The sequence below is a fragment of the Orycteropus afer genome, unplaced genomic scaffold, assembly GCF_000298275.1.
Source record: "Orycteropus afer afer isolate SDZICR_OR568_19922 unplaced genomic scaffold, OryAfe1.0 scaffold00099, whole genome shotgun sequence".
In the NCBI taxonomy this organism is placed as follows: Eukaryota; Metazoa; Chordata; class Mammalia; order Tubulidentata; family Orycteropodidae; genus Orycteropus; species Orycteropus afer.
The window spans coordinates 2,232,250-2,243,925 of record NW_006921686.1 but is presented as its reverse complement, the minus strand read 5'-3'; the positions used below and the strand labels follow the sequence as shown (position 1 = coordinate 2,243,925).

General features: G+C 50.9%; 1 protein-coding gene across 1 annotated transcript in view; it reads left to right on the top strand.

Moving 5' to 3' along the window:
- The window catches only part of LOC103198832 (C5a anaphylatoxin chemotactic receptor 1), a 75,569-nt gene extending 64,830 nt beyond the window's left edge, over window positions 1-10,739 (top strand). The window contains exon 2 of the mRNA XM_007943040.2: window positions 9,681-10,739. Within this exon, the coding sequence (XP_007941231.2) occupies window positions 9,681-10,739 (1,059 nt within the window). The remainder of the gene's footprint in view (window positions 1-9,680) is intronic.
- The last annotated feature ends 937 nt before the right edge of the window (window positions 10,740-11,676 follow it).

Below are 11,676 nucleotides of genomic sequence, written 5' to 3'. Positions count from 1 at the left end.
GCAGTCAAGTGCCTTAGGCACTACGCTACCAGAGCTCCTTCAATGGTTCATACACACTTTAATTAATGACATTTTTGGTTGCAGTCTCCACAGTGTGACAGCTCTCTTCCCATTTCCTCCCCTTCCTTCTCCTTTCCCACCCCTTCCTGCCTTCTGAGCTCTATCTCTGGGCAAATGCTGCCCTTTGGATCTCGTGTGGTTGATTGTTCTAAGGAGCATGTACCTCCCTCACGTCAATGTTCACCTCCTAGGCCTGTCTATTGTTTGAAAGATGAAGGGTATCTAAGGGCTATAGTCTTGGGGTTTCCACTGGTTTCTATCAGACCACTAAGCCTGGTCATTTTTATGATCTTTGAGTTTTGTTTCACTTTTTTCTTCCTCTCTATCTGGGACCTTCTCCTGTGATCCCTTTCAGAGTGGTGGCGGCAGTGGTCGCCGGGCACCATCTAGTTCTTCTGGTCTCAAGGTCATCGAGGCCGGGGATCCTGTGGTCTCGCCCATGGCTCTCTGACTTCCTTCACTCTTCTTCGCTCGGGATGGGGATAGGCCAATTGTTGCACCTTAGATCACCAGTCTGCTTATGAGGCACCTGGGTAGACTTGAACCCCTAATCTCTTGGTTAGCAGCTGAGTGAATTAACTGTTGGCAGCACTCAGGGACTCCTTGCAAACCCTAATGTGTTGTTGGATGCTGTGGAGTCATTTCCAACTCCTGGTGATGCCACGTGACAGAGTGGAACTGCCCTGTCGGCTTTCCTAGGCTGGACTCTTGACTGGGGCACATTACCAGGCCTTTGTGCTGTGGGGCCGTTTGGTAAGCAGCCAAGCATTTAACCATTGTGCCACCAGCCTTCCTTTTCAAAACCCTATGAAGATTTACTCCTCGGAAGGAAGGTTGGGCAATCCTACTTCTGTAGTGATACTGCCTTGGAAACCCAAAGAGGGGTCGCTATGAGTCGGGGCCGACTCGACGGCAAACAACAACAACAACAACAACAACATCATGAAGATTTAACAGCACAATGTCCCCAAGTGCTGGACCACCTGCACAGACCTGCTTGACCTCTCTGGGCCTCAGCGCAACTTGGCTGGTAGGCTGGTGGCGGGGAGCAGTCTCTGCTACCCAAGACCCAGTGGAAGCTGGATCCACAGAGCTCGCACGTGGGGGAAATCAAGGCACAGAGAGGGGCTGAGCCCTGACTGGGTGGGGGAGCCCTTTCAAGTAGCTTCCTCCTCCTCAGACCAGGGACTTCCTCTGTGTTCCAAGCCCTGGCCTCCTTCCTCTGACGGGGAGATGTTCAGAGTCCCCTGAGTGTGTGTGTGTGTGCCCCAAGAAGGGAGCCCGGCAGAGTGCCCAGCACACAGACCAATCAAAATCCCAGAGAGGAAGGCTGGTCATTTCCTCCCCAGTTCTGTGCACCCTCCCTTGGGGCTTAAAAACCGCAGCCCCAAAGACAGGAGGGCCTTTGATCAGATCAGCTGAGAGCCCAGGAGACCAGAATACGGTAAGTTGAGAAAGGGCTTGGACACGGGGACCCTGTCTTTCCTCTCCCTTCTCATCACTTTTATTTCTCCCCAGCATTTTCATTCTCTCTCTATCCCTCCCTTTTTTCTCTCTCTCTCCTCCTCCTGTTAGCTCTTCCTCATCTTAGGCACTCAGAATCCAGGGCTGAGATGAAGCTAAGGACTAAGACTGTCAAGGGACTATGGGAGTGACAGCCACCCCACAGGGCTGGAGATCCAAAACTGTTTCCCAGGGGATCAAACCCTTGAGCTGGGTCTAGTAGAAATGGCCAGGAATTCTACAAGTGGAGAATTCCAGAGAGGACTTGCAGACAGCTGGAATGGCAGGGCCAAAGGTCGGGAGGCCGCCGAGCACTGGTCTGGAGGTACGGGGAAGTTATTGTTAGGTGTCATTGAGTCAGCTCCCACTCATGGTGGCCCCATGTGCAGAATGAAACACTGCCCGGTCCTGCGCCAGCCTCACAATCCCTGCTGTACCTGAGCCCATCGTTGCAGCCACTGTGTCAATCCATCTCGTTGAGGGCCTTCCTCCTTTTCGTTGTCCTTCCACTTTACCAAGCATGACATCCTCCAGGGAATGGTCCCTTCTGACAACATGACCAAAGTAGGCGAGAGGAAGTCTGGCCATTCTCACTTCCAAGGAGCATTCCAGCTGTACTTTGTCCAGGACAGATTTCTTCGTCCTTCTGGCGGTCCGTGGGGAAGTTACTGCGATAGAATTTCTGATCTTCTGAATTGTGGGGATGGGAAAACCGAAGCCCAGACCAGGGCAGAACTAGGATGTTCCTTGGATTCTGTGTCTCAGCATGAGACCATCTCCAGGAAAAGTGAGGGTCCCCTCCCCCCATCACACACCTGTGTCCTAAGGTCTGGGAACCAAGCCAGGCAGGGCTGTGGCTTAGGACTTGATGTAATGGAGGCTCCTGTCTTGCTTCATCTCACTGAAAGAGGAAACGGAAAACCAATTGGATGGACATGGGAGGGGTTGACGTTGCTTCATTCCCTCATTCCACCTTTGACATCCAACTTGGGCAAACAGAACTTTCAGAAAAGGGCCAACTTACTAGTTGCTTCTTCTTCTTTTTCATTTTTTCCATAAAATATTCCAAAGTGTCACAGAGGATTCAGTGAAAAGTCTTTTTCTCTGAACACCCTGCAGCCTCAGACCCCTTGTCATTTCTCCCAGAGGTAAACATAGGTATACCAGCTGGTAGTGGATCCTATCAATGAAGATGTAGGTTGCTGCTAAACACTTTTGTCTTTAAAACCAAAACTACAATGAATATGCTTCTACTTACGTCTTTGGACCCACCTTTAGGTTTCCAGAATTGCAAATGTTGATTCCAAGGCATGTGCACTTCTTATTTTAACAGAGACTGCCAACACTGTACCAATTTATATTTCCTACCCGAGAGTCCCCGTTTTCCTACACCCACTGAGTTTTATCATACTTGTTTTTTTTCCAACTTGAGAAGCAGTCAGTCCATTCCTTACATCTTCGAAGGAACTGAAGGCTTGTCTTTTTCACTTGGTTTTTCAAATGTGAGCGTTTATGATTTTTGACGTTCCTGGTTCAGTCCTGTTGAGTTGATTCTGATACACGGCAACCCCGGGTGCATCAGAGAACTGTGCTCCCTGAGGCTTCAAGGGCTGGCTTTTCAGCAGTAGGGCCACCAGGCCTTTCTTCTGAGGTGCCTCTGGGTGAATTTGAACTTTTCAACTAGCAGCTGGTTTGGACCCACCAAGGAACTCTTTTTCAATGCTTAGAGATTGTGAATGACAAAGGTTGGGTGAATTCAAGAAGATAAATCTGAGTCAAAGTGCCCGCCTCCACCCCTGTATGTCAGTTTTCAGAGGTTAACAACCTATAATGGTTCTGTGGGTGGATTGTTTAAAGACATTCTGTCCAAGTGGGTTCAGAAAGGCGGATGTTTAAGAAAAAAAGCCGACTGTGCCTTCTGTGTATTTATTGGCTCTGAAAACATTCCCACGTGGGTCTGTTATTTCCACTTTAATGAGGAAGCAGATGGGACATCCCCATTGGAAAAGATGGAGGAACTAGAGCCCAGCCAGGGAGGGGGCTGCCGTAGGGTTTACCAGCTGTTCCTCCCACGCAGCAGCTTGTGACTGCAGACAAGTTCCCTCTCTCCCCCGTACCCTCAAGTCCTTTTTCTCCTCTCCTTCCCTTTGCCCACCACTCTCATCCAGATCTCTCTCCGTCATCACTGACCTAGATCTCCACACCAGGTCTCTGGTCATCTGATCATCATCTGTTCTCTGGTCATCCTGTCTCTGAGTTCACCTTCACAGTGACCACAGGGGATCCTTCTAAACAGAAAATCGAACCTAGCCCCTCTCCAGCTCAAAGACTATCTATGGCTCCCTATCACCCCAGGGTAAAATACAATTCTTTAACATGGAATCTGCAGGCCTTTTTGACCTCATCTTGGCTACACTGGCCTTCTTCCTTCTTCTGGTGTATAGCCTCCTTTCTCTTACCTTGGCACCTTCTGCTTAGAATATAACCCCTTCCCTCCAGCCATACTTTTGGCCTGGTAGCTGTCCAAAGACAGGCCTTGGAGTCTAACTCCTGGGATGGGTCTCCTATCTCTGCTACTTGCTTAACTGTGAGGTCTTGGAAATGTCTCTTAATTTCTCTGTAGCTTCATTTTTCTCATCTGTAAAATGGGTGTTGCCACAGTGCCTACGTCATAAGGTCGTTACATGGATTAAACCAGGTAAGACATGAAAAAGGCTTAGCAATTATCACCACCATGATCGTAAATCGCTTGTCCTCTCCTTCACTCTGTTCTCATTGAATCCAGACCCTTCTCCTCACTGTACCACCTTAGTCCAAGCGATCTGTGCCTCATTTCACCTGGACAATTCCAATCTCTTCTTCCTGGTCTCTCTGGAAGCCATGTAACAGACAAGAACTTTTTTTCCCCCCCAATACAAAAATATATTCATCATCCAAAACCAAACCAAACTCACTGCCATCAAGTCGATTCTGACTCAGGGACCCCCATCGGGTTTTCAAGGTGGTAAATCTTTATGGAAGTAGATTGCCCAGTCTTCCTTCTGTGGAGTGGATGGTGGGCAGTCAAATGCTCTAGGCACTGCACCACCAGATCCCCTTATATTCGTCACAGAAACAATAATAGTACCCAGCCCTCAGGGTTGTTGTGACATAGGTACCGTTATAAGGTAATTAGAGAACCAAGGTACTTGGTTGACACAAATGACTTGCACCCAACTACCCACCTAAAAAGATGTCCTGTTGGCACAGGGCGTAAGCATTTAGCTGCTGACAAAGAGGTTGGTGATTCAAACCTACTAGTGGCTCAAGGACAAAAGATCCGCTCCCATAAAGATTTCAGTCTAGGAGACCCTCTGGGGGCAGTTCTACTGTCACATAGGGTGCTATAAGTTGGAACCGGCTTGACAGGCAATGGTTTTACTAATCTAAAGGCTGAGGGTTCAAACCCACCCAGGTCTACTGTGTAACACATGGAGTTGCCACGAGTTGGAATCGACTGACGGCAATGGGTTCTGTCTGGTAGAAGTTCATCTCTGGGAGGGCAGGGCCAGGGATACCACGAACCAATCCTGAGCCAGTTCACATCTCTTCAATGACGGTCAGACTCCGTCTCACCTGCTCTGGTCATGTTGTCAGAAGGGACTGATCCCCGGAGAAGGACATCGTGCTTGGTAAAGTGGAGGGTCAGTGGGAAAGGGGAAGACCCCCAGTGAGATGGGTTGACACAGTGGCTGCCATGATGGATCCAAGTAGAGCAAGGACCGTGAGGCTGGCATAGGACTGGGCGTCATCTGGTTGCTATGAGTTGGCACTGACCCGAGCACACCTAACAACAGCCATGAAGAAACGTACTTAGATGCTTAACCAGCAAAACTAGTCGTCGTCCCGTTGATTCTGACTCCTGACAACCCCACGTGAGTCAGAGGTGAGCTGAGCTCCTTGGGGGGGTTTCAGTGACTGATTCTCCAGATACAGATCGCCAGGCCTTTCTTCCAAGATGCCTCCGCATGGGCTCGAACCTCCAGCCTTTCTGTTAACCCTCCAATATTTGCTCCAGAAACCTCAGGCTCCTAGAATTGTAGAAATCCGAGTTCTTTCAATCATACTCGTTTTTTGAATGGGCAACACATCTACGTGGTTGTGGATTCAAGAGGACCAGCGGCATGTCTAAGAAAGCTTCCTACCAACGCTTACTCCCAGCTCCCCTGTGCTCTCCAAGAGCAACCACCCTTACAAGTTTGCTGTGTCTCCTTCCGGAGCCAGTCTGTACATATCTAAGTAAACACACACACACACAGACGTGCATAGAGGGTGTGCGTTCTCTCCGTTTGTAACTAGCTGGCGTTAAGACACCGTGCTGACTCTTGCTTTTGCCACTTTGCAGTAGATCTTGGAGCTCTTGCTACATCAGCCGGTAAAGAACTTCTTCATTTTTGTTAATGTTGTTGTTAGCTCCGGGGGAGTCAGCTGGAGTCGCGGTGCAACAGAACGAAATGGGGCTCGCTCCTGAGTTGTGCTCGGGGTCAGAGACGGGTCGGACTGCTGTACTCCATCAAGGTTTCACGGGGTGGTATTCGGAAACAGACGGCCAGGTCTTTCTTCCTGGTCTGTCTCCATCTGGAAGACTCCACCAAACATTTAGCATCACAGCAATACGCAAGCGTCCACTGACTGACGGGTGCTGGCTGTGCACGAGGTGTGCTCCCCGGGAACTGAACCCCAGTCTCTTGCGTGGAGGGTGAGAAGCGTACCACTGAGCCACTGGGCAGCAACACAGCAGTTGGCTGCGTTGGATGGCCCATCACTCACTCAGCCTGTTCCCTCTGGCTGGGCACCTCGGTTGTGCCTGGTTTTTGTTGCGATGCTTCGTGACTCACGTCCATCCCAGAGCTCCTGCCAACTCCAGAGCGCCAGAATCAGCATCTTTTTGTCTGTGCCTCTGAAGTCAGGGAGAGAAAAGGGCCAGTGAGCTCATGCCAGGAGAGGAGCGCCGTCAGCTGATGAGAGGCCCCGGTGCGGAAGCTCTTCTCCTTGCTCTGAGTCACCAAGCAGTCGGGGCCCGCTGGGAGTTTGCACAGCAGCCGAGGCAAAAGCCAGCTTCGTGCAGTTCATCCAAGGGGGCAGCCGGCAAAAACAGTCAACAACTGCCAAGGCTGATGGGCAAAAGGCCTGGTGGCACAGTGGTTAAGTGCTTGGCTGGGAACTGGAAGCCCAGCAGTTCAAACCTACCAGCCACCCCAAAGGAGAAGATGAGGCAGTCTGCTACTTTAGAGATTCATAGCTCTGGAAACCCTGTGGGGCAGGTCTACTCTGTCTTGTGGGGTCTAGGTGCTGGAATGGACTTCATGGCAGTGGGCCTTTCTGTCCTTTTCTTCCTCCTTCTCTCCTCCCCTCCCTTCTTTCTTTCTTAGGTTGGTGGTTTGAACCCACTGAGTAGCTCCATGGAGAAAGACCCTGTGACCTGATCCCGCAAAGATTAAACGAAAATCAAACCCACTGCTAGCGAGTCAATTCTGATGCCTAATGACCCTCTACGACAGAGTAGAACTCCCCCATAGGTCTTTACAAGGCTGTCAATCTTTATGGAAATCTTTATGTGGGTTCCAACTGCTGTTTGGTTAGCAGCCAAAGACTTTAACCACTACACCCCCAGAGCTCTATCCCTAAAGATTACAGCCTAGGAAACCCCATGAGGCAGCTCTTCTCTGTGTCACAGGGTCACTATGAGTTGGAACTGACTCAGTGGTAGACAAGGCGGCACAGAACCCCCCTAAGCAGGATGTGGGGTCTTCTCTTCCTGTGCCCAGCATTAAGCCTTTAGTGGCCAGAGCATGGGGTGATGTGGGCACTCAGGATGCTGGGTGGGAGGTCTTGGGGGCGGGTGGCTCAGAGCAGAGGTTATTTACCATGGGAATATTTCAGAAGTCTCCACTTCCTATTTTGAAAAACTTCAAACTTACACAGAAAAACTGCAACCTTAGTAGAAAGAACTGCCATATGTACTTTATCCAAACCCCAAAGCAAACCCGTTGCCGTGAAGTCAATTCCGACACAGGATGACCCCGTGGCATCCCATGGCACTTCCACGCTGTGTCCTTTCAAAAGCAGGTTCCCAGGACTTTCTTCCTGGGCGCCTCTGGGTGAGTTTGAACTGCCAAGTTTTCCATTAGCAGCCAAGTGCTTAACCCTCTGCATCACCCAGGGACTCCTGACCCCTAGTAGATGCTCAGTCAATATTGCGTCTGCTTTAGTGCAGTCGGTCCATGTCCTGTGTGTGGACTTTGCTGCCACGTCTGGTGCCTCTGGGACAGAGACCAGCTTTCAAAGCTCGCTCTGGCCTAGTTGCCTCCCTGGTAGCAAGTGAAGCCCAAAGCTGACCATCTAGTCAATGGGTGGAAGGCAGGAAAAGGGGGCTATGGGGTGGTCGGGGCGTGGGGAGGCGATGTCTTAGTATCATCTCATTGTTGGTGATACCCAATGTATCTAACAGCCGTACGTCATGGGCACTGACCAATCACAATGGACACTGGCCATAGCATTGTGGTTCACCAGTCGCCAGGACTCAGTTCTGACTCCTGGTGACCCACGTGTCTCAGAGTAGCACCGTGCTCCACACCCAATGGCTGCTTTTTCAGGAGATGATTCCCAGGAAGTACTTCTGAGGTGGCTCTGGGTGGACTCCAACCTCCAACCTTCTGGTTAGCAGCCGAACACCTTAATCGTTTGCACACTCCAGGGACTCCCAGCACTGCATCAACCATGTGGTTGCTGGATCATGAGGGCTTCAGAGGAGGGGTCAGGGTGGCAGAGGTCCTTCTGGGAAATGAAGGCACTTGGCTGTTAACCAAAAGGTCAGTGGTTGGAACTCACCAGCTGACCCTCAGGATAAAGATAACGCAGTCTGCTTCTGTAAAGATTACAGCCTTGGAAACCCTGTGGTGCAGTTCCACTCTGTCCTCTAGAGGCGCTGTGAGTCAGAAAAGACTCCACAGCAGTGGGTGTGGTTTGGGCTTTGCTTCTTTAAAGATTGACAGCCTCGGAAACCCCGTGGTGCAGTTCCACTCTGTCCTCTAGGGGCGCTGTGAGTTGGAGTCCACTCAATAAAACCAAAAACCAAACTCACGGCTGTCGAGTCAGATCCGACTCATAGTGCCCTCTCCTTGGGTTTCTGAGGTAGTACCACTATGGATGTAGATTGCCCAATCTTCCTTTGGAGGAGTGGCTGGTGGGTTTAAACTGCCAACCTTCTGGTTAGCAGTCAAATACCTTACGCACTACACCACCAGAGCTCCATGGCAGTGGGTTAATCAGTGTGTAAGTATTTTAATAACTGGTATGGTTCCTGGGAAGCTTCTCTGGTGCTGCAGTGGTTACACGCTTGACTGCTAACCTAAAGGTTGGCTGTTTGCCTCCATCAGCCAGTCCATGGGAGAAAAATGTGGCAGCCTGCTTCCATAAAGATTGGCAGCCTTGGAAACCCTAGGGGGCATTTCTACTGTCTTACAGGGTCACTATGAATCAGAATGGACTCCACGACAACAGGGATGGTTCCTGGGTGGTGCAAGCAGTTTGCACTTGGGAGCTCTGGTGGCCTAGTGCCTAAGGCATTTAACTCCTAACCAGAAGGCTGGCAGTTCAAACCCACCAGCCACTCCTAGGGAAGGAAGACTGGGCAATCTACTTCCGTTAAGGATACCGCCTTGGAAACCCAAGGAGGGGTCAGCCAAGAGTCGGAATGGACTCAACGGCAGGGATTTTAACTAACCGAAAGGTTGGAGGTTCAAACCCAGCCAGTGGTGTTGTGAAAGAAAGGCCTGCCAATCTGCTTCCAAAAAGACTGTTGTCATGTGCCGATGGTTCTGTGATGATCACAGGCCAGACAACCCGTAGACCAGTTCTCCTCTGACCTGCATAGGATCACCATGAGGCAGAACCAACTCTACAGCAATGGGTTCAGGTTTTTTTCCTTTCTTTCCCTGTATGACCTCTGCAGCTGGCACTTGGCCCTCAGAATCCTCATTTCCTGGGAGACACCCAGGGCTTGCAGAGGTGGGGTGATGGGTCCAAAGCCATGTGTCCCAGACTCATGTCATTCCTACCTCTCTGATTCTACCCAGGACCTCATGGAAACTGGTACCTCTAGCTACTACTATGCCGATGATGCTACCCTGGACCCCCAACAACCCGTGGATGGGCCTGCCAACACCCCCAAACTCCAGACTCTGGACACCATCGCTCTTGTCATCTTCATTCTCGTCTTCCTGGTGGGAGTGCCCGGGAATGCCTTGGTGGTCTGGGTGACGGGGTCCGAGGCCAAGCGGACGGTCAATGCCATATGGTTCCTCAACCTGGCAGTGGCTGATCTCCTGTCCTGCCTGGCACTGCCCATCCTGGTCACCTCCATCATCCTGAACAACAACTGGCCCTTTGGGGAGGCCGCCTGCCGCATCTTGCCCTCCCTCATTCTGCTGAACATGTACGCCAGCATCTTGCTCCTGGCCACTATCAGCGCCGACCGCTTTCTGCTGGTCTTCAACCCCATCTGGTGCCAGAACTTCCGCGTGGCTGGCCTGGCGTGGCTGGCCTGCGGAGTGGCCTGGGGGCTATCCCTCCTGCTCACCATCCCCTCTTTCTTGTACCGGACCGTGCAGGTCCAGCACTTTCCACACAAGGTCCTGTGTGGTCTTCACTATGGAGCAGACAAACAGAAGGAGGTGACAGTGGCCAGCGTACGGCTGATAGTGGGCTTCCTGTGGCCGCTGGTCACCCTCTCCATCTGCTATACTTTTCTCCTGGTGCGCACATGGAGCCGTAAGGCCACGCGCTCCACAAAGACGCTCAAGGTGGTGGTGGCAGTGGTCAGCAGCTTCTTCATCTTCTGGCTGCCCTATCAGGTCACTGGTATGATACTGGCCTTGAACGACAGGCAGTCCGAAATCTTCAACGCCGTGATGAAGGCGGATGCTCTGTGCGTCTCCTTGGCCTACGTCAACTGCTGTATCAACCCCATCATCTACGTGGCCGCAGGGAAGGGCTTCCACACCCTGTTCAAGAAATCCTTCCGCTCCATTCTCCGGAACGTGTTGGCTGAGGAGTCCGTGGGCAGGGAGAGTAAATCCTACACACGTAGCTCCGCGATGAACACCATGAGCACAGAGAAGAGCGAGGCGGTGTAAGGGGAGGCTACGCAGGTCACCACCCACCTGGTGCACCTTTTCCCTTTCTGGCTCCTCCCTCTCCGCTCATCGTAACCCCGCCCTTTCCGCTCATCGTAACCCCGCCCTTTCCGCTCATCGTAACTCCGCCCATTCCGCTCATCGTAACTCCTCCCCTTCTGCTCATCGTAACTCCGCCCTTTCTGCTCATCGTAACCCCTCCCCTTACGCTCATTGTAACTCCGCCCCTAGGGCGATAATCTTGTTTTCGTTCCTGGTGTGTGGTTCTTTCTGCCTTCCTCGGATTCGTCTTTCCTGTTCCAGCTCTCTTCCGATTCTTCCTCACTTTCAAGATTAACCCGTTCTCCTATGGACACCCAAGGAGCCCTCGAAGTGCAACAGTTAAGCGCTCATCTGCTAACCAAAAGATTGGCAGGGCTAACCCACCCAGACATTCCATGGGAGAAAGACCAGGGGCGCTGCTCCGCGAAGACTCCAGAATCCCTCGGCAGCGGTTCACTGCATCGCGTGGGGGCTAGATAAGGAGAAATGGATCCATGGCACTTCACAACTGTGGACATCCAATTTTTCTTTCCACCCAAGGCTTTCGAAGGCCTGTGGAGTACCTTCCTCCATGCATATGAAACCTCTTTAGAATAACAGTCCAAAAATATGGTACATACTATTTCAGGCAATATACTGAAGAGCTTTAAATAGTTTGTTATTGTTGTGATAAATATATATGTAACAAAATATTTGCCATTTAAACATTTATTATTATTATTGTGGCAAAAATAGACCAAGACATTTACCAATACAACACCTTAAACGTTTTTTTACAGGTACAACTCAGTGACGTGAAATCCGTTCATCCTGTTGTACAACCATCACCACTATTCGTTTCTAGATTTTCCCATCGTCTTTCACAGAAACTCGGTGCTCCTTAAACAAATATATA